Here is a 22,330-nt window from a genome sequence, read left to right as displayed (position 1 = left end):
AACATTCCAAGGAACTACCAGACTATTTTCAAAGCAACCATACCACATTATATTCCCATCAGCAATGTATATGGGTTCCAGTTTCTCTATATCCTCATCGACATTTGTTATGAGAATCTGACTTTTGGTTGCAGCCATCCAACTGTTTGTGAAGTAGTATCTTACTGTGGCTGTGCTTTGCATTTCTCTTATTGCTAAGGATACTGAATATCTTTTCATGTGTTTATTGACCATGGGTTTTTCTTCTTTGGATAAAATGTCTATTCATCTCCTTTGCCCATTTATAAAATTTTTTGGTCTTTTTAGATCAATTGTAAGAATTCTTTATATATTCTAGATACAAGTTCCTTATTAGATATATGATTTACAAAATGTTTCTCCCATCCTGTGGATTATCTTCTACTTTTCTAGTGGTGTCCTTTGAAGCAGAAAAGTTTTAAATTTTTGATGATATTCAATTATCTAATTTTTATTTGACTTTTGGTGCCATATCTAAGAAATCATTGCCTATGCCAAAGTCTTGAAGATTTATGTTTTCTCCTAAGAGTTTTATAGTTTTAGCTATCTAACCCATTTAAAATTAATTTCTGTGTATGGTGTATGATAATCAACTTTACTCTTTTGCATGTGGATATCCATTTAAAGTTGTTCCTGTCCCATTTGCTTTCAAGGCTATCTTTTCCCTCATTGACAAAAATAATTTGGATGTAAATGTGAAAGTTTACTTCTGGACTCTCAATTCTATTCTACTTGATCTATCAGGTGGGCAGAATTGAGCACTAGGTGCTTAGTCACTCTGTTGTGTCTGACTCTTTGTGACCCCATGGACTGTAGCCCACCAGGCTCCTCTGTCCATGTGATTTCCCAGGCAAGAATACTGGAGTGGGTTGCCATTTCCTTCTCCAGGGGATCTTCCTGACCCAGGGATCAAACCAGGGTCTCCTGCATTGAGGGCAGATTCCTTACTATCTGAGCCACCAGGGCACCCCATTGATCTATGCGTCTATTCTTATGTCAGTACAACATTGTCCTGTTTACTGTTTATTTGTAGTATGTTTTGAAATCAGTAAATGTAAGCCTTCCAACTTGGTTCTTCTTTTTTTTTCCTCCACCTCTCCCAGACTTTATTTTTTCAATTAATTTATTTATTTTAATTGGAGGCCAATTACTTTACAATATTGTAGTGGTTTTTGCCATACATTGACATGAATCAGCCATGGGTGCACATGTGTTCCCCATCCTGAACACCCCTCCCACCTCCCTCCCCATCCCATCCCTCAGGGTCATCCCAGCACACCAGCCCTGAGCACCCTGTCTCATGCATTGAACCTGGACTGGCGATCTGTTTCACATATGATAATATACATGTTTCAATGCTATTCTCACAAATCATCCCACCCTCGCCTTCTGTCACAGAGTCCAAAAGACTGTTCTTTACATATGTGTCTCTTTTGCTGTCTCACATATAGGGTCATTGTTACCATCTTTCTTAATTCCATATATATGCGTTAGTATACTGTATTGGTGTTTTTCTTTCTGACTTACTTCACTTTGTATAACAGGCTCCAGTTTCATCCACCTCATTAGAACTGATTTAAATGCATTCTTTTTAATAGCTGAGTAATATTCCATTGTGTATACATACCACAGCTTTCTTATCCATTTGACTGCTGATGGGCATCTAGGTTGTTTCCATGTCATGGCTATTGTAAATGGTGCTGTGATGAACATCGGGGTACAAGTGTCTCTTTCAGCTCTGGTTTCCTCGGTGTGTATGCCCAGCAGTGGGATTTCTGGGTCATATGGCAGTTCTATTTCCAGTTTTTTAAGAAATCTCCACACTGTTCTCCATAGTGGCTGTACTAGTTTCCATTCCCACCAACAGTGTAAGAGGGTGCCCTTTTCTCCACACCTCTCTCCAGCATTTTCTGTTTGTAGACTTTTTGATAGTGGCCATTCTGACCATCATGAGACGGTACCTCATTGTGGTTTTATTTGCGTTCGTCTGATAATGAGTGATGTTGAGCATCTTCTCATGTGTTTGTTAGCCATCTGTATGTCTTCTTTGGAGAAATGTCTGTTAGTTCTTTGGCCCATTTTTTATTGGGCCGTTTATTTTTTTGGAATTGAGCTGCATGAGCTGCTTGTATATTTTTCAGATTAATTCTTTGTCAGTTGTTTCGTTGGCTATTCAGTTCAGTTCAGTCACTCAGTCATGTCCGACTCTTTGCGACTCTTTGCGACCCCATGAACCACAGCATGCCAGGCCTCCCTGTCCATCACCAACTGCTGGAGTCTACCCAAACCCATGTCCATCAAGTCAATGATGCCATCCAACCATCTCATACTCTGTCGTCCCCTTCTCCTCCTGCCCTCAATCTTTCCCAGCATCAGGGTCTTTTCAAATGAGTCAGCTCTCCGCATCAGGTGGCCAAAGTATTGGAGCTTCAGCCTCAACATCAGTCCTTCCAATGAACACCCAGGACTTTTTTATTTCTTCTAGGTCCTTGTTAAACATTTCTTGCATCTTCTCAATCCTTGTCTCCAGACTATTTATCTATAACTCCATTTTGTTTTCACGATTTTGGATTATTTTTACTATCATTATTCTGAATTCTTTTTCAGGTAGACTCCCTATCTCCTCCTTGTTTGTTTGGTTTAGTGGACATTTATCATGTTCCTTTACCTGCTGAATATTTCTCTGCCTTTTCATCTTGTTTAAATTGCTGTGTTTGGGGTGGCCTTTCTGTATGCTGGAAGTCTATGGTTCCTCTTTATTGTGGAGGTTCCTCCCTGTAGGTAGGGTTGGATGAGTGGCTTGTCAAGGTTTCCTGGCTAGGGAAGCTTGCATCAGTGTTCTTGTGGGTATAGCTAGATCTCTTCTCTCTGGAGTGCAATGAAGTGTCCAGTAGTGAGTTTTGAGGTATCTATGTGTTTGGTGTGACTTTGGCCGCCTGTATTTTAATGCTTATGGTTATGTTCCTGCGTTGTTGGAGAATTACCTTGGTATGTCTTGCTCTGAAACTTGTTGGCTCTTGGATGGAGCTTGGTTTCAGTGTAGGTATGGAGGCTTTTGGATGAGCTCTTGTTGATTAATGTTCCCTGGAGCTGGGAGTTTTCTGGTGTTCTCAAGTTTTGGATTTAAGCCTCCTGCCTCTGGTTTTCAGTCTTATTCTTACAGTAGCCTCAAGACTTGTCCATCCACACTACACTGATGATAAAACATCTAGGTGAATGGAGAATGTTTAAAAAATGATAATAATAAAAATATCTAGGAATTTCTCTGGAGTTGTTGAGGGCAGTGTGGGGTCAGTTCAGTTCCAGACAGTTCCTTGTTCCAGCTTATACTTCTTCTCAAGGTCTATAAGCCCCTTCCAATGTAGTCAGTGCTAACTACAGGGTTTTAATCTGTTGCACCTGTCACTTCCAAAGCGGTTCCCTCTTCTTTGTTTATTTTGTCTTCCTCTGTTTGCAAGTCTCTTCAGTGTCTAATTTCTGCCCTGACACAAGGGGGTGAAGGTGGACACTTATTTAGGCTCACTTGTTCGGTTGTGCTGTGGGGAGGGAGGAACACTGCAAACAAATCCCACTGGTGTGTGTGGGGAATGCTTGTAGTGTCTGGGCTACATTGGGTTTGTCCCCACTCAAGGCGTGTGTGCTTTCCCAGTCTACACTGCTCAGGCTCCAGGTTGCTCTGCAGGGGAACTGTCTAAAGCTGGCCCTGGGTTGTGTGCACTCCCAGGTCTAAGCCGCTCAGGTTCAGGTTCTCAGGTACTCCACAAAGGCAGACTAGGTTGGGACTGTGTTGTGTGCCCTTCCCAGGTCTGAGCATCTCAGGCGACCAGGTGCTTGGCAAGCACACTCTCCCCAGGTGGATGGTGCATCTTATCACCTCCCCAGTCCCAGTCGCTCAGTTTCCTGGGTGTGCAGTGGGAGCACCGTCTCAGGTGTGCCATGTGTCTCCTCTGGGGAGCTGATCTCTGGCTGCGACCCTCCTGGTGGATGTCAACCATCCAAGATCCCAAGAAGACTTGGTTAGCAACTGGGAGCCTGCTCACAGTTTGGTAGAGGATGCCGTCTCTGGGGCCGAGATTGCCCCTCACCTTTTGGCTCTGACTGTCGCTTGCCCGCTTCTCTGCCTCTGGTGGGGGATGGGCCAGTCCACAGCCAGCTAGCTCTTCTCTGGTATTCACTCAGTCCTTTGTTCTGTGAATGGACCCAGCAGTTCCTTAGGTTAGAGCTTTTCGTGGGAAAGTTCTCTCTCTCTCTCTCTTTTTTTTATTCTCTCTCTCTGGCTATCTCAGTTTGGGTTGCTATCTCATGTTAGCTCCTTCAGATTGTCCTCAGGGCATTCAGGCCCAGTCCTTACCCTAAGCATGCAACCCATGACTCCCTGTTCAGCCCCTGCTTGCTGGTGGTGGACATGAGTGTCTGGGCTACTTCTCTGCTGGGAGTTGTGGTTAGGCACGTAATCTGTGGGTGTTTTTTCCCCTCCCGGTTATGTTGCCCTCTGAGATTCCAAAACTCCCCACAGACCCGCCAGTGAGAGGGTTTCCTGGTGTTTGGAAACTTCTCCTCCTTCACAACTCCCTCCCTGGGACAGGTCTCCATCCCTAACTCTTTTGTTTCTCTTTTTATCTTTTATATTTTGTCCTACCTCCTTTCAAAGACAATGGGCTGCCTTTCTGGGTGCCTGGTGTCCTCCACCAGCATTCAGAAGTTGTTTTGCTCAGCGTTCAAATTTGCTCAGCGTTCAAATTTGCTCAGCGTTCAAATGATCTTTCGATGAATCTGAGAGGGAGAAAGCGGTCTCCCCATCCTATTCCTCTGCCATCTTAGGACTGCTCCCCTTGGTTCTTCTTTTTCAAGATGTTTTTTAGCTATTCTATTACATTTCCATATGAGCTTTTGGATCAGTCTGTCAATTTCGTTAAAAAAAAAAAATGCCAGCTGGGGTTTCAATAGGAATTGGATTTAAGCTACTGATCAATTTGAGAGATATTGTCCTCTTAACAATATTAATAAGTCTTCCAATATGGGATACTTTTTCCATTTATTTAAGCCTTCTTCAATTTCTTTCAAACAATATTTTGTAGTTTTCAGAGTGCAAATTAGACACTTCTTGTGTTTTTTCCCTAAGTATTTTATTCCTTTTTATGCTATTTTAAATGGAATTGCTTTCTTAATTTCATTTTGGATTTTTTTATTCCCAGTTCATAGAAGTGCAATTGATTTTTGTATATTGATTTTATCTCCTGCAACTTTGCTGAGCTATTAGCTCTAGTAGTTCTCTTTTTAGTGGACTCCTTGGGATTTTCTCTCTACAAGATCATGCAACCTGCAAATAAAGAATTTTACTTTTTCCTTTTCAATATGAATGACTTTTCTTTCATTTTCTTGCCTAATTAGTCTTAGCTTAAAATCTCCAGCAGAATATTGAACAAAAGTCTACTGTTTCTGATCTTAGAGGGAAAACTTTCAGTTTTTCACCATTGACTATGGGGTTTTCATAGATACCCTTTATCAGAGTGAGGAAGTTCTGTTCTATTCCTATTTTGTTGGTCATTTTTGTCGTGCAAAGGGAATTGAATTTTTTTCAAATATTTTTTCTGCATCTATTAAGATAATCATGTGATTTTTATCCTTTAGTCTACTGATTTATTCAACATGATTTTCAAGAATATGTTATATTGTAAGAACTACTGGAAGAGTCCTCTAGCCACACAGTATGAAAGTTCCTTTAACTTAACTGACAGTATGCTTCATAAGACATTGTCAAATGCTTAAAGACATATTTGGGAGCAGGCTAAGTGGGTAGCCACTAGGAGGAGTGGCTGGGAGATATGCCAAGGTACTCCTCCAGAAACATCCTGTGATAAAAACAAAATTTTAATCCCATGACTTGAAAAGTCTCTTTTTCTGTTTTAGGGAAGTTGCAAAGAGGAGATACTAAAAACTCAGTAAACTCCATTGCTGTATGCTGCTGCTGCTAAGTCACTTCAGTCGTGTCCGACTCTGTGTGACCCCATAGACAGCAGCCCACCAGGCTCCCCCGTCCCTGGGATTCTCCAGGCAAGAACGCTGGAGTGGGTTGCCATTTCCTTCTCCAATGCATGAAAGGGAAAAGTGAAAGTGAAGTCGCTCAGTCGTGTCTGAATCTTAGTGACCACATGGACTGCAGCCTACCAGGCTCCTCTGCCCATGGGATTTTCCAGGCAAGAGTACTGGAGTGGGGTGCCATTGCCTTCTCCGATTGCTGTAGGCAGAGTAAGCTAAATTGGCCAGAAATGCATGTCAGGTGCTCCTCTTTCTCCCAGAGAGTAAAAATAAATATGGCCGGGTGGAGTCCTCGACATCAAGACAGAAAGGCTCGAGAAGCTTGCTTGAGGGAAAGAGAGCTCAGATATGATGTAGTCAGTGAGACAATTTCTGGAGAAAGAAAACTCTAATAGAGGTTTGGACCTCCCGTCCTGACTGCATATAAGGGAAAGAGATAATAGAGTACCCTGCTTAACACCACCTTCAATGGAGACTCCTTGGTTTGAACCCCAGCTCTGCCACTTACTAGTTGGTGCCCTTACCTCTCTGAGCCTCTGTTTTCTCATCTATGTAAGGGGCATAGAGTTGTTAAGAATAAATGAAATTGTGTTTTAAATCCTCCCTCAAAATGCCCAGAACTTAATTGTCATAAAAATTGACATTCCCTTTCTTCTCCTACTCAGGAAAGTATGTTACTGATGAGAATAACATCAGGACACAGGGTGAAGAAATCAAGAGTAAGATGGGGATTTTATAGAAATTCCCAGATGAAAGGTCATGAACCCTGGAGAGGTATGTTTGGGTTCATAAGAAAACAGTTTAAATCCTTTATACAAGAATAAAATTAAGAAAAAGTAATCGGTATCAGAGTACTTTCAGCTGCATGTCAACAAGCTGGTTTACAGAATAAAATACTGTATTACCTCACATAATAGGATATCCAGACATAGTGTGTGCTACAAGGCTAGTTGATTCAGCATCTGGGTAATTTCATGAAAGACACAGTTGCTTTGGTTCTTCTTCCCATCATCTAAAGAGCCCAATTCATCTTGGGCTTGTTTCTCTTGTGGTTGTAAGAAGGCCATTTGTAGCAATCACTGTACACATACTTATTCATATGCAGTGGGAAGGAGAAAGCCAATGGTTCATTCAAATATAAATTAAAAATCCTTCATTTCTGTCTTACTGGGGTCCCCATTGGTCATTGTCCACCTATGGCCTTATTAATAACTAATCTCATGGGATTGTAAACCTCTGATTGGCTTAAGCCTGGATTCCTAAACCAATCACTAACAATAAAGAGGGAATTACCATAACTGATTCACATGACTGATAGTTGATAAGCCTTTTGGGCCCCCAGAGGAGGATGATCATGGCATGGAGCAGAACCCCCAGGCAATCAGCAATGAGAATGTAGTTTGAGGAACAGACTTCAGTGATTTTAAGCCACTAAGGCTTTTGGGGTTGTTTGTCACTGCAGCATAACCTAACCTATGTTTTAACAATATAAAATGTAAGTAAAATGTTGTAAACTATATTGAGAGAATTGAGAGAAGAGAAGCGCCAGTGGGGGTGTAACTGAGCTACATCCTCATCTCTGAAAGCAGAAAGTCAACAGATGACATTTAAAATTAAAATAAACAGTGTAAGTAGTCGTGTTATTTAGAAATATGGAGAAAACTACCAGGAAAGATACCATAGTCATTTAGTTCAGTTGCTCAGTCATGTCTGACTCTTCGTGACCCCATGGACTGCAGCATACCAGGCTTCCCTGTCCATCACCAACTCCTGGGGCTTGCTCAAACTCATGTCCATCAAGTCAGTGATGTCATCCAACCATCTCATCCTCTGTCATCCCCTTCTCCTGCCTTCAATCTTTCCCAGCATAAGGGTCTTTTCCAATGAGTCAGTTCTTTGCATCAAGTGGCCAAAATATTGGAGTTTCAGCTTCAGCATCAGTCCTTCCAATGAATATTCAGTGCAGATTTCCTTTAGGATGGACTGGTTGGATCTCCTTGCAGTCCAAGGGACGCTCAAGAGTCTTCTTCAACACCACAATTCAAAAGCATCAATCTTTGGTGCTCAGCTTTCTTTATAGTCCAACTCTCACATCCATACATGACTACTGGAAAAACCATAGCTTTGACTAGACAGACCTCTGTTGGTAAAGTAATGTCTCTGCTTTTTAATATGCTGCCTAGGTTGGTCATAGCTTTTCTTCCGAGGAGCAAGCATCTTTTAATTTCATGGCTGCAGTGATTTTGGAGTCCAAAAAAATAAAGTCTTTCACTGTTTTCATTATTTCCCCATCTATTTGCCATGAAGTGATGGGACGGGATGCCATGATCTTAGTTTTCTGAATGTTGAGCTTTAAGCCAACTTTTTTACTCTCCTCTATCACTTTCATCTAGAGGCTCTTTAGTTCTTTTTCACTTTCTGCCATAAGATACGAAAACATGCTGCTAAAATAACTGAAAGTTATTACCCAGGGAATAGGCCTAGGGTAGGAAGAGGAGGGACAGAAGGATTTTTGCTTTCCTTATAGTCTCCTCTGGATTTTTTTTAATACTTTATAATAATGTGCTTACATTCCTTTAATGGCTTTTTAAATTGTTTCCAATTATTTGACTTTATTTTATGCAAAGTCTACAAAATGATCATTTCAGGTTCTGGGAACATGGTCATCTGAAATCTTCCTGAATGGGAAGTTGTACTTTTCATGACTCATATCTCACATAGCTAATTTATTCCTGAAGGACATTTCACTTTTGACCACCTGATGATCAAACTGGTAACCTGACAACCAGTCTCAAAATTAAGATAAGAACAAGAGACTATTTTTGTTTGCACCATTTAATATCATTTCAGAGAGAAAAATACATCAATAGGGCTTCTGCCCAGCAAATAAAGTAATTTAAATTTGTTATGAAATGGGCTGTTTGCTGGCCTGGCATTGTTCTTTAACAAAGACTTTTTGAATGGATTCCTCTCCTACCAGGGACCTGAGCCTGTTTTCCAAAACCTCCTCTATCAACATTGAAGTCGTCATGAAACGCATCTCCTAACTGGCCCCCAGATTGACCACGGCCATATTGTCTGCCCTCTCTAAAGCCTAGATCCCAATCTGTGCAGATAATATGGTCATCTAGGCTGGTGCCATTTAGAAATTGCATGGCATTTTCGGCCTCAGCTCTGTTAAAGTATTCTACGAAACAGAAACCACAGAGCCCATTTTCTTTATTTTATCCAGGCCCATATAAACATTCTCGATGTCACCGCACCTACTAAAGAGCTCATATATTTGCTCTTTGGTTGTATAAAAGGAAAGATTCCCCACATAAAGTGTGGAGCTTTCCATCAGTAATCTTTCTTGCTCATCGTTGTCACCACTAAACTTCTGGTCCCAGTACTCGCTCAGCTCCAGGGAGGAGTCATTGCACAGAATGCTTAGGTCATTGGACGTGGCGCCATGTGGGCACCATGAGGGCGGTTCCTGATTCAGCTTAGCAGTAGTGACACCGCCAAAGAAGCCCTAAATTAAATTTTAAAGAAAGTAAAGTTACAAGGAGGGAAACTAAAATACAAACTTGTGTGTATTTGAGGTTTGCATCCAGAGGCATAGACAACTTCAGCTCTTGACTGTGAAAATCACATCAAGGCAAACCAAAATTGGTAAGTTCCAAGTCCCAGGAACACGGTCATAAAATCCAGTTTTGCAAGTCTTCCTGAAAGGGAAGTTATGCTGCCTTAGGTTGACTCAGATGTTGTACATACCTCATCTATTACCAAAGAACACATTTAATAACAGTACCCTCCAGGAAAATACAGCATAAAATGGTAAAATGAATCAAATTTTCATGGAGAATGAACACTACCACCATTCCTGATCAAGGACTATGCATCAGATAAAACATACCTAACCAAAGGCCAAAGCACCAATATAGTTGTGACATACTCTCATAATTTAAAATAACAAATTTGTGATTCAGGCCTATAATATGGCAATCACTATATTATACTGTTGAATTAGGCAAAATCTCTATACATTATCAAGTACACAAGTGAAGTGAAAAGGGAAAGTGAAAGTCACCCAGTCGTGTCTGACTCTTTGAGACCCCATGGACCATACAGTTCATGGAATTCTCCAGGCCAGAATATTGGAGTGGGTAGCCTTTCCCTTCTCCAGGGGATCTTTCCAACCCAAGGATCGAACCCAGGTCTCCCGCATTGCAGGTGGATTCTTTACCAACTGAGCTATCAGGGAAGCCCTCAGTATACAAGTAATTATATAAAAATGAAAACTCTCTGGCATCACAAACTTTGATCTAAATTAAGATTAGATTTTATTAGCAATAATTTCACTTATTATCTTAGACTTTAGAACTTTAATATAATTAATTGAATATTCCAAGTCTATTTAAAAACCCTTCCCAGATAATTTTAATGAATGCCTTTTTCCCCCTTTACTAAATGTTCTTACTGTAGTTGGAGACATTAAACATGATTCAACTGGGTTTAGCTACACTTTCCAAAAATATGCATTAGTTCTCCCCCCTCCCCTGACTCCTATTTTGCAGTGGTTCCCAAATTTTAGTGGGAAAGAAATATCTGCAAACTAGACTGAAATGCAGCTTCCTGAAGTCCACACTTAAGAGATTCTGACTCAGTAGATCTAGAACAAGAACTGACATTTAACATGTAACCTGAGCCCTTCAGTGATCTAGATGCAAACGGTCTAGGGACCACACTTGGAGAAACTCTTCTGAGGAAATGCATTCTCTTACCAAACCTACAATGAGCAATCTTTATTTGCCAGGCACTATGCAAAGTGCTATGAGTGAAAAAATGAAAAAGACAGTGTAAGTATGATTTTCAGAAATTATTGTATCCCCAGCAACTAGCATGAACAATGACTCGCACACACAGTAAACATGAAATAAATACCTCTTGAATGAAAGAACGCATGAGTTCAGAATTGACTGATTGCAGGGGACAAGTAAACAAGAGAATACAATATGGTGTGATCCATACTGTTTTAATGATATACATGGGGAAAGAGAGAATGAAACAAATGTTTATTGGGCATCGACTTTGTGATAGACTTTGTGTGCACTTTCCACTACATCACACAGGAGGAGGAACAGTTATTCAGTTTGGAGGCACCAGAGAGGGTGTCCAGAGGGAAGGTTGGGTACACTGATTCTCAAATGACAAGGAGGGTGTGTGCATGTGTGTGTGTGTGTTTTGGGGGAGGGGAGAATATAGAAATTTAGGGAACAAGCCAGACAGAAGAAACATGTGCAAGAGTAAAACTCAAAGAAAAATAAAAGCATAGAAAACTGAAATGGGAGCCTAAATAAAACCAGGTGCAAACAACAGTGCTGTACCATTCAAAGCAATAAAAATGGGGGCCTCTGCTTATTTAGATGTCATTTGAAGAGCAGTAGCAGCAGCAGCAGCAGGAAGCCCACTGCCCCCAAATCTTCCTGACAGCCTTTCAGTGACGTTTGAAACTCTGGAAACTTTCTGCTGGAAACTCATTACTTTGAGTCATTGACAAATTGCCCCTTTTAAAAACAAATATCCCTCCCAGACTTCATTTCCTTTTTTTTTTTTTTTTTTTTGGATCTGGTTACTAGATTGGCCGATCAGAGACTATGATATCTATAGTGGATTGCAATTCATCCAGGCATTAGGCAAAGTTTCCCATATTTTCCTTGTTGATAAGATAGTAAAATATAGGCTGGGTGCCCCAGCTGTTTGTTGCGATGAGCCTGTAACTAGTTGAACAAATGAATGATTTGGTATCATACATGAAGGGAAGTTGTAGGAGTGAGCCAAAAAGCTCTATTCTTGGCTGTGTCTTGTTCAGCTCATTTGTAATTTTGGCTTCCTACAAACAAGAGCTTTAAAAATGGTCAGAATATGGATGTCCAAAGATGGAATGGCTGCCTTGGGGAACAGTGAGCACTAGGTACTAGCACTAGGAATTCAAGTCAACCTTGGAGAATACCTTGCCTGGAAGTCAGCAGTGGAGACACCCCTTTTAACCAATGTAGTGTTGTGAAAAGTAGAAAAAACAGTGAAAGTGTTAGTTGCTCAGTCATGTCCTACTCCTTGCAACCCCATGGACTATTGCCCACCAGGCTCCTCTGTCCATGGAATTTTCAGGGCAAGAATACTGGAATGGGCTGCCATTTCCTTCTCCAGGGGATCTTCCTGACCCAGGGATCAAACCTGCATCTCCTGATTTCAGGCTGACTCTTGTAGTGTCATGAATCAAGCATAAATTTTGAAGTCAAAAGACCTCAGTTCAAACCTAAGCTTCACGACTTATTATCAGTGTGACCCTCAGTAAAGCAGTTAACCATAGTGATTTCAGTTTCCTCATCTGTAAACTGGGGATCAAAACATGTACCTTGAAGCAAGTGCTGTAACAATGTCATAGGGGAAAACACCTATCATAGTGCTTAAAGGGGCTTCCCTGGTGGCGCAGACAGTAAAGAATCTGCCTGCCAATGCCAGAGGCATAGGAGATCCAGGTTTGATCCCTGGGTCAGGAAGATCCCCTGGAAGAGGGAATGGATACCCACTCCAGTATGCTTGCCTGGAGAATCACATGGACAGGGGAGCCTGGCAAGCTACAGTCCAAGCGGTTGTAAAGAGTTGGATACAACTGAGAGACTTTCATTTTCACTTTTCACAGTCCTTAAAACACTGTTCAGTTCAGTTCGGTTGCTCAGTCATGTCTGACTCTTTGCGACCCCATGGACTACAGTACACCAGGCTTCCCTGTCCATCACCAACTTCCAGCACTTGCTCAAACTCATGTCAGTCGAGTCAGTGATGTCATCCAACCATCTCATCCTCTGTCATCCCCTTCTCCTTCTGCCCTCAATCTTTCCTAGCATCAGGGTCTTTTCCTATGAGTCAGTTCTTCACATCAGGTGGCTGAAGTATTGGAGTTTTAGCTTCAACATCAGTCCCTCCAATGAACATTCAGGACTGATTTCCTTTAGGATTGATTGGTTGGATCTCCTTGCAGTCCAAGGGACTCTCAAGAGTCTTCTCCAACACCACAGTTCAAAAGCATCAATTCTTTGGTGCTCAGCTTTCTTCACAGTCCAACTCTCACATCCATACATGACCACTGGGAAAACCATAGCCTTGACTAGATGGACCTTTATTGGCAAAGTAAAGTCTCTGCTTTTTAATATGCTGCCTAGGTTGGTCATAGTTTTTCTTCCAAGGAGCAAGTGTCTTTTAATTTCATGGCTGCAGTCACCATCTGCAGTGATTTTGGAGCCCAAGAAAATAAAGTCTGTCACTGTTTCCATTGTTTCCCCAACTATTTGCCATGAAGTGATGGGACAGGATGCCATGATCTTAGTTTTCTGAATGTTGAGTTTTAAGCCAACTTTTTCACTCTCCTCTTTCACTTTCATCAAGAGGCTCTTTAGTTCTTTGCTTTCTGCCATAACGGTAGAGTCATCTGCATATCTGAGGTTATTGATATTTCTCCTGGCAATCTTGATTCCAGCTTGTGCTTCATCCAGTCCAGCGTTTCTCATGATGTGCTCTGCATATAAGTTAAATAAGCAGGCTGACAATATACAGCCTTGACGTACTCCTTTTCCTATTTGGAACCAGTCTGTTGTTCCATGTCCAGTTCTAACTGTTGCTTCCTGACCTGCATGCAGGTTTCTCAAGAGGCAGGTCAGGTGGTGTGGTATTCCCATCTCTTGAAGAATTTTCTACAGTTTGGGGAAAGGTATAGAATCAGAAAAATCCTGGGAAAGACCAGCATTTAAAGGGTGGCAGAGGTAGAGTCCACAAAGAAGCATATAAAGGAGTAACTAGGGAAGAATGAGGAGAATCAGGAGAGGAGCAGCAGCACCAAAGCCAAGGAGTAGACACTTTCAAGAGAGGCATGAGGACAGAAATGGAGTGAGAGTGAGATGTTAAATGCAGCAGCACGATGTCCAGTAAAACAGAGGTCTGTTAAAACAAAGACTTAAAATTGTTCATTGGATTTGGCAATCAGGATGTCATTAGTTTCCTTAACAAGAGCAGTAACAGTGGTGTTCTGGGATCAGAAAAGGCAGACTGGGTGGTGGGGGGGAGGTGGATGTGGAGGGAGGCAGGGCTGGCTTTTGAATGGGAGGTGAGGAAATGGAGATAATGAGTGTAGACTATTCTTTTGAAAGGCATCTGTGATAGTGGGTGGAAAGAAATAGGGTGAGCACCAGTTAAAGATAGAGCCAAAGGAGAGTTAGCTTCTTTTTTTTTTTTAATTGAAGTATAATTCATTTACAATGCTGTATTAGTTTCTGGTATACAACAACATGATTCAAGTATATATATATATATATATATATATACATATATATATATACACATATATATATATACACACACACACACACACACGTATACACATATATACACATATATATACACGTGCATACTAACATATATATATTATGTATGTATGTATATACATGTATGTATTGTTGTTGTGTTGGTTGCTCAGTCATGTCCAACTCTTTGAGACCCCATGGACTGTAGCCTACCAGGCTCCTCTGTCCGTGGAATGCTCCAGGCAAGAAACTGGAGTGGGTTGCCATGACCTCCTCCAGAGGATCTTCCCAACCCAGGGATTGAACCTAGGTCTCCTGCATTGCAGGTGGATTCTTTACTGTCTGAGTCACCAGAGAAGCCCATATGAATGTATACATACAAATATATGTATATTCTTTTTAAGATTCTTTTCCATTATAGTTTATTATAAGATATTGACTATAGTTCTCTGTGCTATACAGTAGGATCTTGTGCTTATCTATTTTCTATATAGTAGTTTGTATCTATGAATCCCAAACTCTTAGTTTATCCCTCCCCCTACCTTTCCCTTTTGGCAACTATAAGTTTGTTTTCAATGTCTGTGAGTCTGTTTCTGTTTTGTAAATAATTCATTTGTATCAATTTTTTAGATTCCATATATTTGTAATATCATAGGATTTTTGTCTTTCTGACTTTCTTCACTTAGTATGATAATGTCTAGGTCCATGTCTGTTTATTTTGTAACAGGAGAAAGTCGTGCATATCTAAATGCTGATGGGGAAACAGCCAGTAAAAAGACAAAGAGTGGTTGAAGATACAGATGAGTGAGGTGATGACTGAAGAAGAGAGGTCAAGGAGGTGAGAGAGAATAGGCTCCAAATCATAAGCAGTTTCTGCAATGTAAGAAGAAAGGAGGTAGGACATGTAGGGATGCAACTCTGTGGCAGGGTGGGGTGAGGGTAGGAAATGGAAAGGATGAAACGTGGACATGGGTCATTTACAAGGACATTAAAGTCACTCAGGATAAGGGCCAGAGTTGGGGAGACTATAAGTGAGATGCCGAGATCCTCAATAAGTGAGAGACCTGGAGGGCAGTGGATATGAGGAAGAAGCCTGGGAAGAAGGTAGCTATGCCATCTCCTGGACCCAAAGGAGGTTCTCAACAAATGTGAAGAAGTGACTTTTTAAAGCCAACACAATAGTAAAATCACATTAGAAGATCATAAGAAGGAACAGTCCTAATATACTAAGCTCAGTTCAAACCACACTACACCCACTCCTAGGTGCCTTATTTTAACATTAGCATTTACAAACTATAGTGAATTGATTAGCAACTGGGCATATTTAGTCTAGCAAAGAGATAGTTAACCTTTACAGGAAGATGTGGCTAGTGTCATGATACATTTGAAGGGTTATTTCTGCTCCCTATGGTCAAAGTAAGATTAATGGATAGAAGTTACAAGGAGAAGACTGCAAATCTTTTTTATGCATGGCTTTTCATTTATCCAATGGCAAAATGTGAACCTACCTAGTATATTCAAGTGAAGATTGGATGAATACCTACCTGAAAAGGGAGTCAGAGAGGCCACAGTTGGAGAGAGAAGATGGAAAAGCAATGGAGTTATTTCGGGCCACAGATCATCAAGTTGATTTGTAGACATTGTGAGAGACTATTTCCTACTTTATAAAGTAGAGCTTGGCTAGAATAGAAGGCCCTCCCTGCCTCTTGGTATTGGGGAAGAATGAGTCAGAGCATCTAAAAATAGAAGAAAAACTTGAAGAATGGCTCAAAATGATCACAATCAAATCCTAAGGGGAGGGAGGAGAGAAGGTGGCAAGATAAATCAAACAATCTTCCAGGGAAACAAATTTTACTAGTCTTCTGGAATTAGCAGGAGTACTCTGCAAAGAACTTTTTCAATGGCTGCCTTAAATCAATGCTTGGTATTATTTCAACTATGCGGAAGAAATAAAGATTTGGACTCTTCAAAAAGCCATGCTGTTTCCTGCTGCAGATGAAGGCAGTAGCTTTGAGGAAGGAAATTAGAAAGAGCTGGGACAGCAGTGTTACATGCCTCACCCGTATAAGACTGTTCCTAGCAGGAGAGAGAAAGCTGAGAGTAGCTGTTGAGGTTTGGACCTCATGGCCAGAGATATGGCTTGGGCCAAGAGAAAGTAATGCTTGATTGAGGCTGCTTAGGGCTCCAAGTATTTGTAAAAGATGCTCATATGTCTTTAACACTTCTATTTTAAAAAGCAGTTGAGCATAAGTTGAAACAGACAGGCAGACCCAAAGCAGAGACAATGACCTATGACAGCCTACAGGCGAAAAGAGAATAATAAGTGTTTAGCATAGAAGCTGAGCGCTGAAGAATTGATGCCTTTGAACTGTGGTGTTGGAGAAGACTCTTGAGTTCCTTGGACTGCAAGGAGATCCAACCAGTCCATTCTGAAGGAGATCAGCCCTGGGATTTCTTTGGAAGGAATGATGCTGAGGCTGAAACTCCAGTACTTTGGCCATCTCATGCCAAGAGTTGACTCACTGGAAAAGACTCTGATGCTGGGAGGGATTGGGGGCAGGAGGAGAAGGGGACGACAGAGGATGAGATGGCTGGATGGCATCACTGACTCGATGGACATGAGTCTGAGTGAACTCCGGGAGTTGGTGATGGACAGGGAGGCCTGGCGTGCTGTGATTCATGGGGTCGCAAAGAGTCGGACACGACTGAACGACTGATCTGATCTGATAGAAGCTGATCTCGATTAAATTCGTAACAAGGAATTAATGATGCTTAATATGTTTGCTTGCTTATCATTGGCTCTGTGTGGTCTTGCAATTCAAAGTGCTGCCCATGGACCAAGGGTAGCATCATCACCTGGGAGCTTGTTAGGAATGCAGGAGCTCAGGCCCCAACCCAGACCTGCTGAATAACCATTTTAACAAGTATCAGGTGATTTGTATGCACAGTACAGTGAGAAGCACTGGTTTCTTAGGTGAACTTTTGCCTAGCAAAACTCTCTCCTTTCCTCCTTCCTTTTCTCCCTCCCTCCACCTCTCTTGGTTTCTCTGATCCTTGTTTACATTGTAAGCTAACAAGCAACTCTATGGCTGGTAGCCTTAGTGCTCATGATATGCCCAGATAAGGAAAAGAAAAGAGTGGCCAGGTAACACATTATAAAGCATGAATTTGTGGGGTGGGAAACCACTGACTCGGTTTCCCATTATACTGTGTGAATAACCTTCATCAAGCTTATGGACCTTTCTGAACATCAGTTCCCTCATCTGTAAAATAAAGGTCATTATACCATTTGCCTCATAGTGCTGTTGTGAGGGCGCTTCCCATGTGGTGCTAGTGGTAAAGAAACTGCCTGTCAAAGCAGGAGATATAAGAGATTTGCATTCGGTCCCTAGGTCTGGAAGATCCCCTGGGGGAGGGCATGGCAACCCACTCCAGTATTCTTGCCTGGAGAATCCCATGGACAGAGGGGCCTAGCGGGCTACAGTCCATAGGGTGGCAAAGAGTTGGACACAACTGAAGTGACTTAGCACCCACGCATGCTGTTGTGAGGGTGAAATGAAGAGAAATATGAAAATTGTCTACCACAAGGTCTGTCACACAGTAGATGCTCAGTACATAGCAGTCATTATTACTGAAAGCCATCAGTTTTGAAGTGAAGTTAGAAATAATAAAGAACTAGTGTAGCCTTCCCAAGTCCCCGATAAGTCCCCTTGAGAGCCTCCAAAATGGAGTGAATTCTCCATTTTCCTCATCTAGTTCAACCTCCTTGATTCCAGTGCCAGCCAGCAGTCACACTAAGAATTATTCCCTTAGACTATCTTCCTGTTTTTGCTGAATTAGGAAGATTTTCTACTTTTTCATCACAAATGGCCCACAGTTCTAGTACATTAATGTTTTAAAAAGTCTTTTATGGTCTGATCTGGAAATATAACTACCATTTATAACAATTTTTTTCTCCTATGGAAAAATGCATGTCACCTTCCAAACAATTGACTCCAGAGTGAACTTTGAGATCCTAGCCTGTGTACAAGTTAGAGGCTTCCTGAATATCAACATATAGAGCAGTGACAAAGGGCTAGATAAACCGAGTCCACAATTCCAGAGGTGGCTGAAAGGTAAATGAGAATGCTCCAAGGAGTGGAAGGTAGGGTAAATAGATCAATCTGAGTGCACAGCATCAAGATTTAAAAAGCTAGTGCAGGAAGGGAGATTCACCTTGGGAAAGATATTAACAGACAGCAACAACAACAACACAAACCATTTTTCTACTATATTAAGTTAGGGGCCCCTAATCAGTAGCTTGGGATCTACAAACAATATAGAAGCCTTACAAGTTATCTCCGCAAGGTGGTTACCCTCCTTTGCCTTGATGTCTGTAATTCGCCTGGATTCTCAGTTCAGAGAAGACAGAAAATATCATCCTGGCCCCCATCTTCCTCACTCCCACACCCTGACAGCCAGCTTCCAGGTTCAGTTGGCTTCTTTCTGCCCTTACCTCCTTCTTTCAAGAGGAGATCAAAGCTTCAGGAAAGTACCACACAGTTTTTCCTTATGAAGAGGGAGAAGACTACTGTATTGGGTTAAATGAAAGGACTAGTGAAAACAGGATCCCCAGGATGGAGAGAGGTGGAAAGCTAATAACAAAGAACCATGGAAAAAGCAAACGACTCGTGTGCCTTCTCACTGAAGTGTTTAGCAAGAAGATTGATTATATAATAAACAGGGGAACTCTTGAGTTAATAGGGCTAGCTAGCAATGTCTGATGCCCACCATTTACAAATGCCTATTACAATATCCATGAAAGTGAAAGCGTTAGTTGCTCAGTCGTGTCCAACTCTTTGTGACCCCATAGACTGTAGCCTCGGAGAAGGCAATGGCACCCCACTTCAGTACTCTTGCCTGGAAAATCCCATGGACGGAGAAGCCTGGTGGGCTGCAGTCCATGGGGTCGCTAAGAGTCGGGCACGACTGGGTGACTTCACTTTCACTTTTAATTTTCATGCATTGGAGAAGGAAATGGCAACCCACTCCAGTATTCTTGCCTGGAGTATCCCAGGGACAGAGGAGCCTAGTGGGCTGCCATCTATGGGGTTGCACAGAGTCAGACACGACTGAAGCGACTTAGCAGCAGCAGCAGCAGCAGCAGACTGTAGCCTACCAGGCTCCGCTGTCCATGGAATTCTCCAGACAAGAATACTGGCATGGGTAGCCATGCTCTCCTCCAGGGGATCTTCCTGACCCAGGGACCGAACCAGAGTCTCCTGCATTGCAGGCAGATTGTTTACCATCTGAGCCACCAGGGAAACCCTGAGGTACAATATCCATGAAGCTCTGCAAGAACACTAAGAGTTGCACTAGCTAGTGAAACTGCGGAGGGGGGTGGTGTGGAAACTGATCATCAACTGCTAGTGAGGAAGGAAGACCTGGCTCTTGTGGGAAGATGGGATTGGACTGAGGACCATACTTGTGGCCTATATACCCTGTGATCCAGACAGTATAAGTGCCCAAGAAAGAGGAGAAAAGCTTTTGATTGACTTCTATCAGCTGTCTTCAGGGGCTTTACTGATCAGAAAACCAGAGATTATCCCTTTACTGGGTTTCCCAGGTGGGCTATGGTCCATAGCATCGCAGAGTCAGACATGACTGAAGTGACTTAGCACACACACACGGACTGTAGCCCACCAGGCTCCTCTGTCCATGGAATTCTCCAGGCAAGAATACTGGAGTGGGTTGACATTTCCTTCTCCAGGGGATCTTCCCGATCCGGGAATCAAACCCAGGTCTCCTGCACTGCAATAATACATGACCACCATGAAACAGTTCTATAAAGATAGAGGTTGAGATAAAAATTGCTCTTGGCCGGCTAAATTGTGGGTGAATTTTGAGGCTTCTCCTTACCATCCTGCAATAGCAATTTTCTAAAATAATCTCGTATTACTTTTTTTTTTTTTGGCTGTACTAGGTCTTTGCTGCTTTGCATGGGCTTTTTCTAGTTGTGTCGAGTCGGGGCTACTCTTCACTGTAGTGCACAGGCTTCTCATTGTGGTGCCTTCTCTTACTGCAAAGCATGGGCTCTAGGGCAAGCAGGTTCAGTAGTTGTGGCTCATGGGCTTAGTTGGTCTATGACATGTGGAATCTTCCCAGACCAGGGATCAAACCTGTGTCCCCTGCATTGGCAGACGGATTCTTATCCACTGAGCCACCAGGGAAGTCCTTGTATTGCTTTTATACTTAAAAAATATTGAATTTATATTAGTAAAACATACTGATTTTTGGCAAATGATAAAGCTAAAAAGTCCCTCTCCTTCACTCCTTTCCCCTCACACCTAATTCCACATCCTCCTTAGAAGTAACCCCTGTCACCAGCTTAGTTGGCATCCTTCCAGAGGGGATATATATTTCAAATTTAATCAAGAGAAAAATGTGTCAGTTCTAAATAGAGTAAATCCTACTTGTGATAGAAGGATGGAAAACCAAACTGTAGTAAAATAAATCAGTATTTAAAGAAGATCTGTGGCTTCCAGGTGGCTCCATGGCAAAGAATCTGCTTTGAAACTACACGTCTCGTAGGTTCAATCCATGGGTCAGGAAGATCCCCTGGAGGAGGGCATGGCTACCCACACCAGTATTCTTGCCTGGAGAATTTCATGGACAGAAGAGCCTGGTAGGTTACAATCTATGGGGCCACAAAGAATCAGACATGACTGAGCCCTGAGCACTAAGAAGATCCAGAAAATAAATTCTTATGTTCTGGGCCTTATACTATTGCTACTACTACTACTATTAATTACAACTGCTACTATTTTTAAAATTATTATAATTTTTACCATTTTTTGAGCCCTATGGGGAAGATTAGGCTTTCCAGGTGGTGCTAGTAGTAAAGAACCTGCCTGCCAATGTAGGAGACATAAGAGACACGGGTTTGATCCTTGGGTTAGGAAGAACCCCTGGAGCAGGAAATGGCAACCCACTCCAGTGCTCCTGCCTGGAGAATTCCATGGACAGAGGAGCCTGGAGGGCTACAGTCCATGGGGTCACAAAGGGTTGGACATGACTGGGTGACTGAGCACCAAAACATATTATTTCTCTAATTGTCTAACTTCAACCTGAAGATCCCTGAAGGCAGTTTAAAATTTCCCCCAGTTGCTCATCTTCGTATTTTATTTCCTCTTGCATAATCAATCAACAAGTTTTTATTGAGTATCTACCATGTCCAAGCACTGTGCTAAGAAATTTTGTGGCTGGGAACCCAAACCTGGCTATCTATAAGTATCACCTGGGGACCTTTTAAAATTATAGATACCTGGTCCCCACTCCAGACCTACTGAATCTGAATCCTTTTAATTGGGATCTGTTGTGGTGATATTGTGTTCCCCCTCAAAATCCACATGTTGAAATCCTATCTATACCTCAAAATGTGACTATATTTGGAGATGAGATCTTTAAAGAGGTAATTAAATTAAAACAAGGTCATTATTTATTGCCGTTGCTGTTGTTTCACTGCTAAATCATGTCTGACTCTTTGCAACCCCAAATACTGCAGCACAGGCTCCCCTGTCCTTCACTATTTCCCAGAGTTTGCTCAGCCTCATGTTCATTGAGTTGGTGATGCTATCTAACCATCTCATCCTCTGTTGCCCCCTTCTCCTTTTGTAGTCAATCTTTCCCAGCATCGGGGTCTTTTCCAATGAGTTAGTTCTTTGCATCAGGTGGCCAAAGGACTGGAGCTTCAGCATCAGTCATTATGGTGAGCCTCAATTCAATATGACTGTCCCTTTAAAAGGAGGATATTCAGACATAGACATGTACAGAGGGATGAACATGTGAAGACACAGGGAGAAGACGACCATCTACAAGGCAAGGAGAGAGTTCTCAGAAGAACACAACCCTGCCAACACCTTGATTTCAGACTCCTAGTTTCCAGAATTGTG

The 22,330-nt window shown here is 42.0% G+C and overlaps 1 protein-coding gene across 1 annotated transcript in view; it reads right to left on the bottom strand.

The window, feature by feature from the left end:
- Nucleotides 1-9,659, bottom strand: part of NCBP2L (nuclear cap binding protein subunit 2 like) — a 36,466-nt gene extending 26,807 nt beyond the window's left edge. The window contains 3 exon segments of the mRNA XM_070785043.1: nt 9,035-9,263; nt 9,266-9,571; nt 9,627-9,659. Coding sequence (XP_070641144.1) covers nt 9,035-9,263; nt 9,266-9,571; nt 9,627-9,659 — 568 coding nt within the window.
- Between the last annotated feature and the right edge of the window lie 12,671 nt (nt 9,660-22,330).

The sequence above is a fragment of the Bos indicus genome, chromosome X, assembly GCF_029378745.1.
Source record: "Bos indicus isolate NIAB-ARS_2022 breed Sahiwal x Tharparkar chromosome X, NIAB-ARS_B.indTharparkar_mat_pri_1.0, whole genome shotgun sequence".
Taxonomy (NCBI): domain Eukaryota; kingdom Metazoa; phylum Chordata; class Mammalia; order Artiodactyla; family Bovidae; genus Bos; species Bos indicus.
The sequence above is the reverse complement of the archived record's forward strand: the minus strand, read 5'-3'. Positions and strand labels throughout refer to the sequence as shown.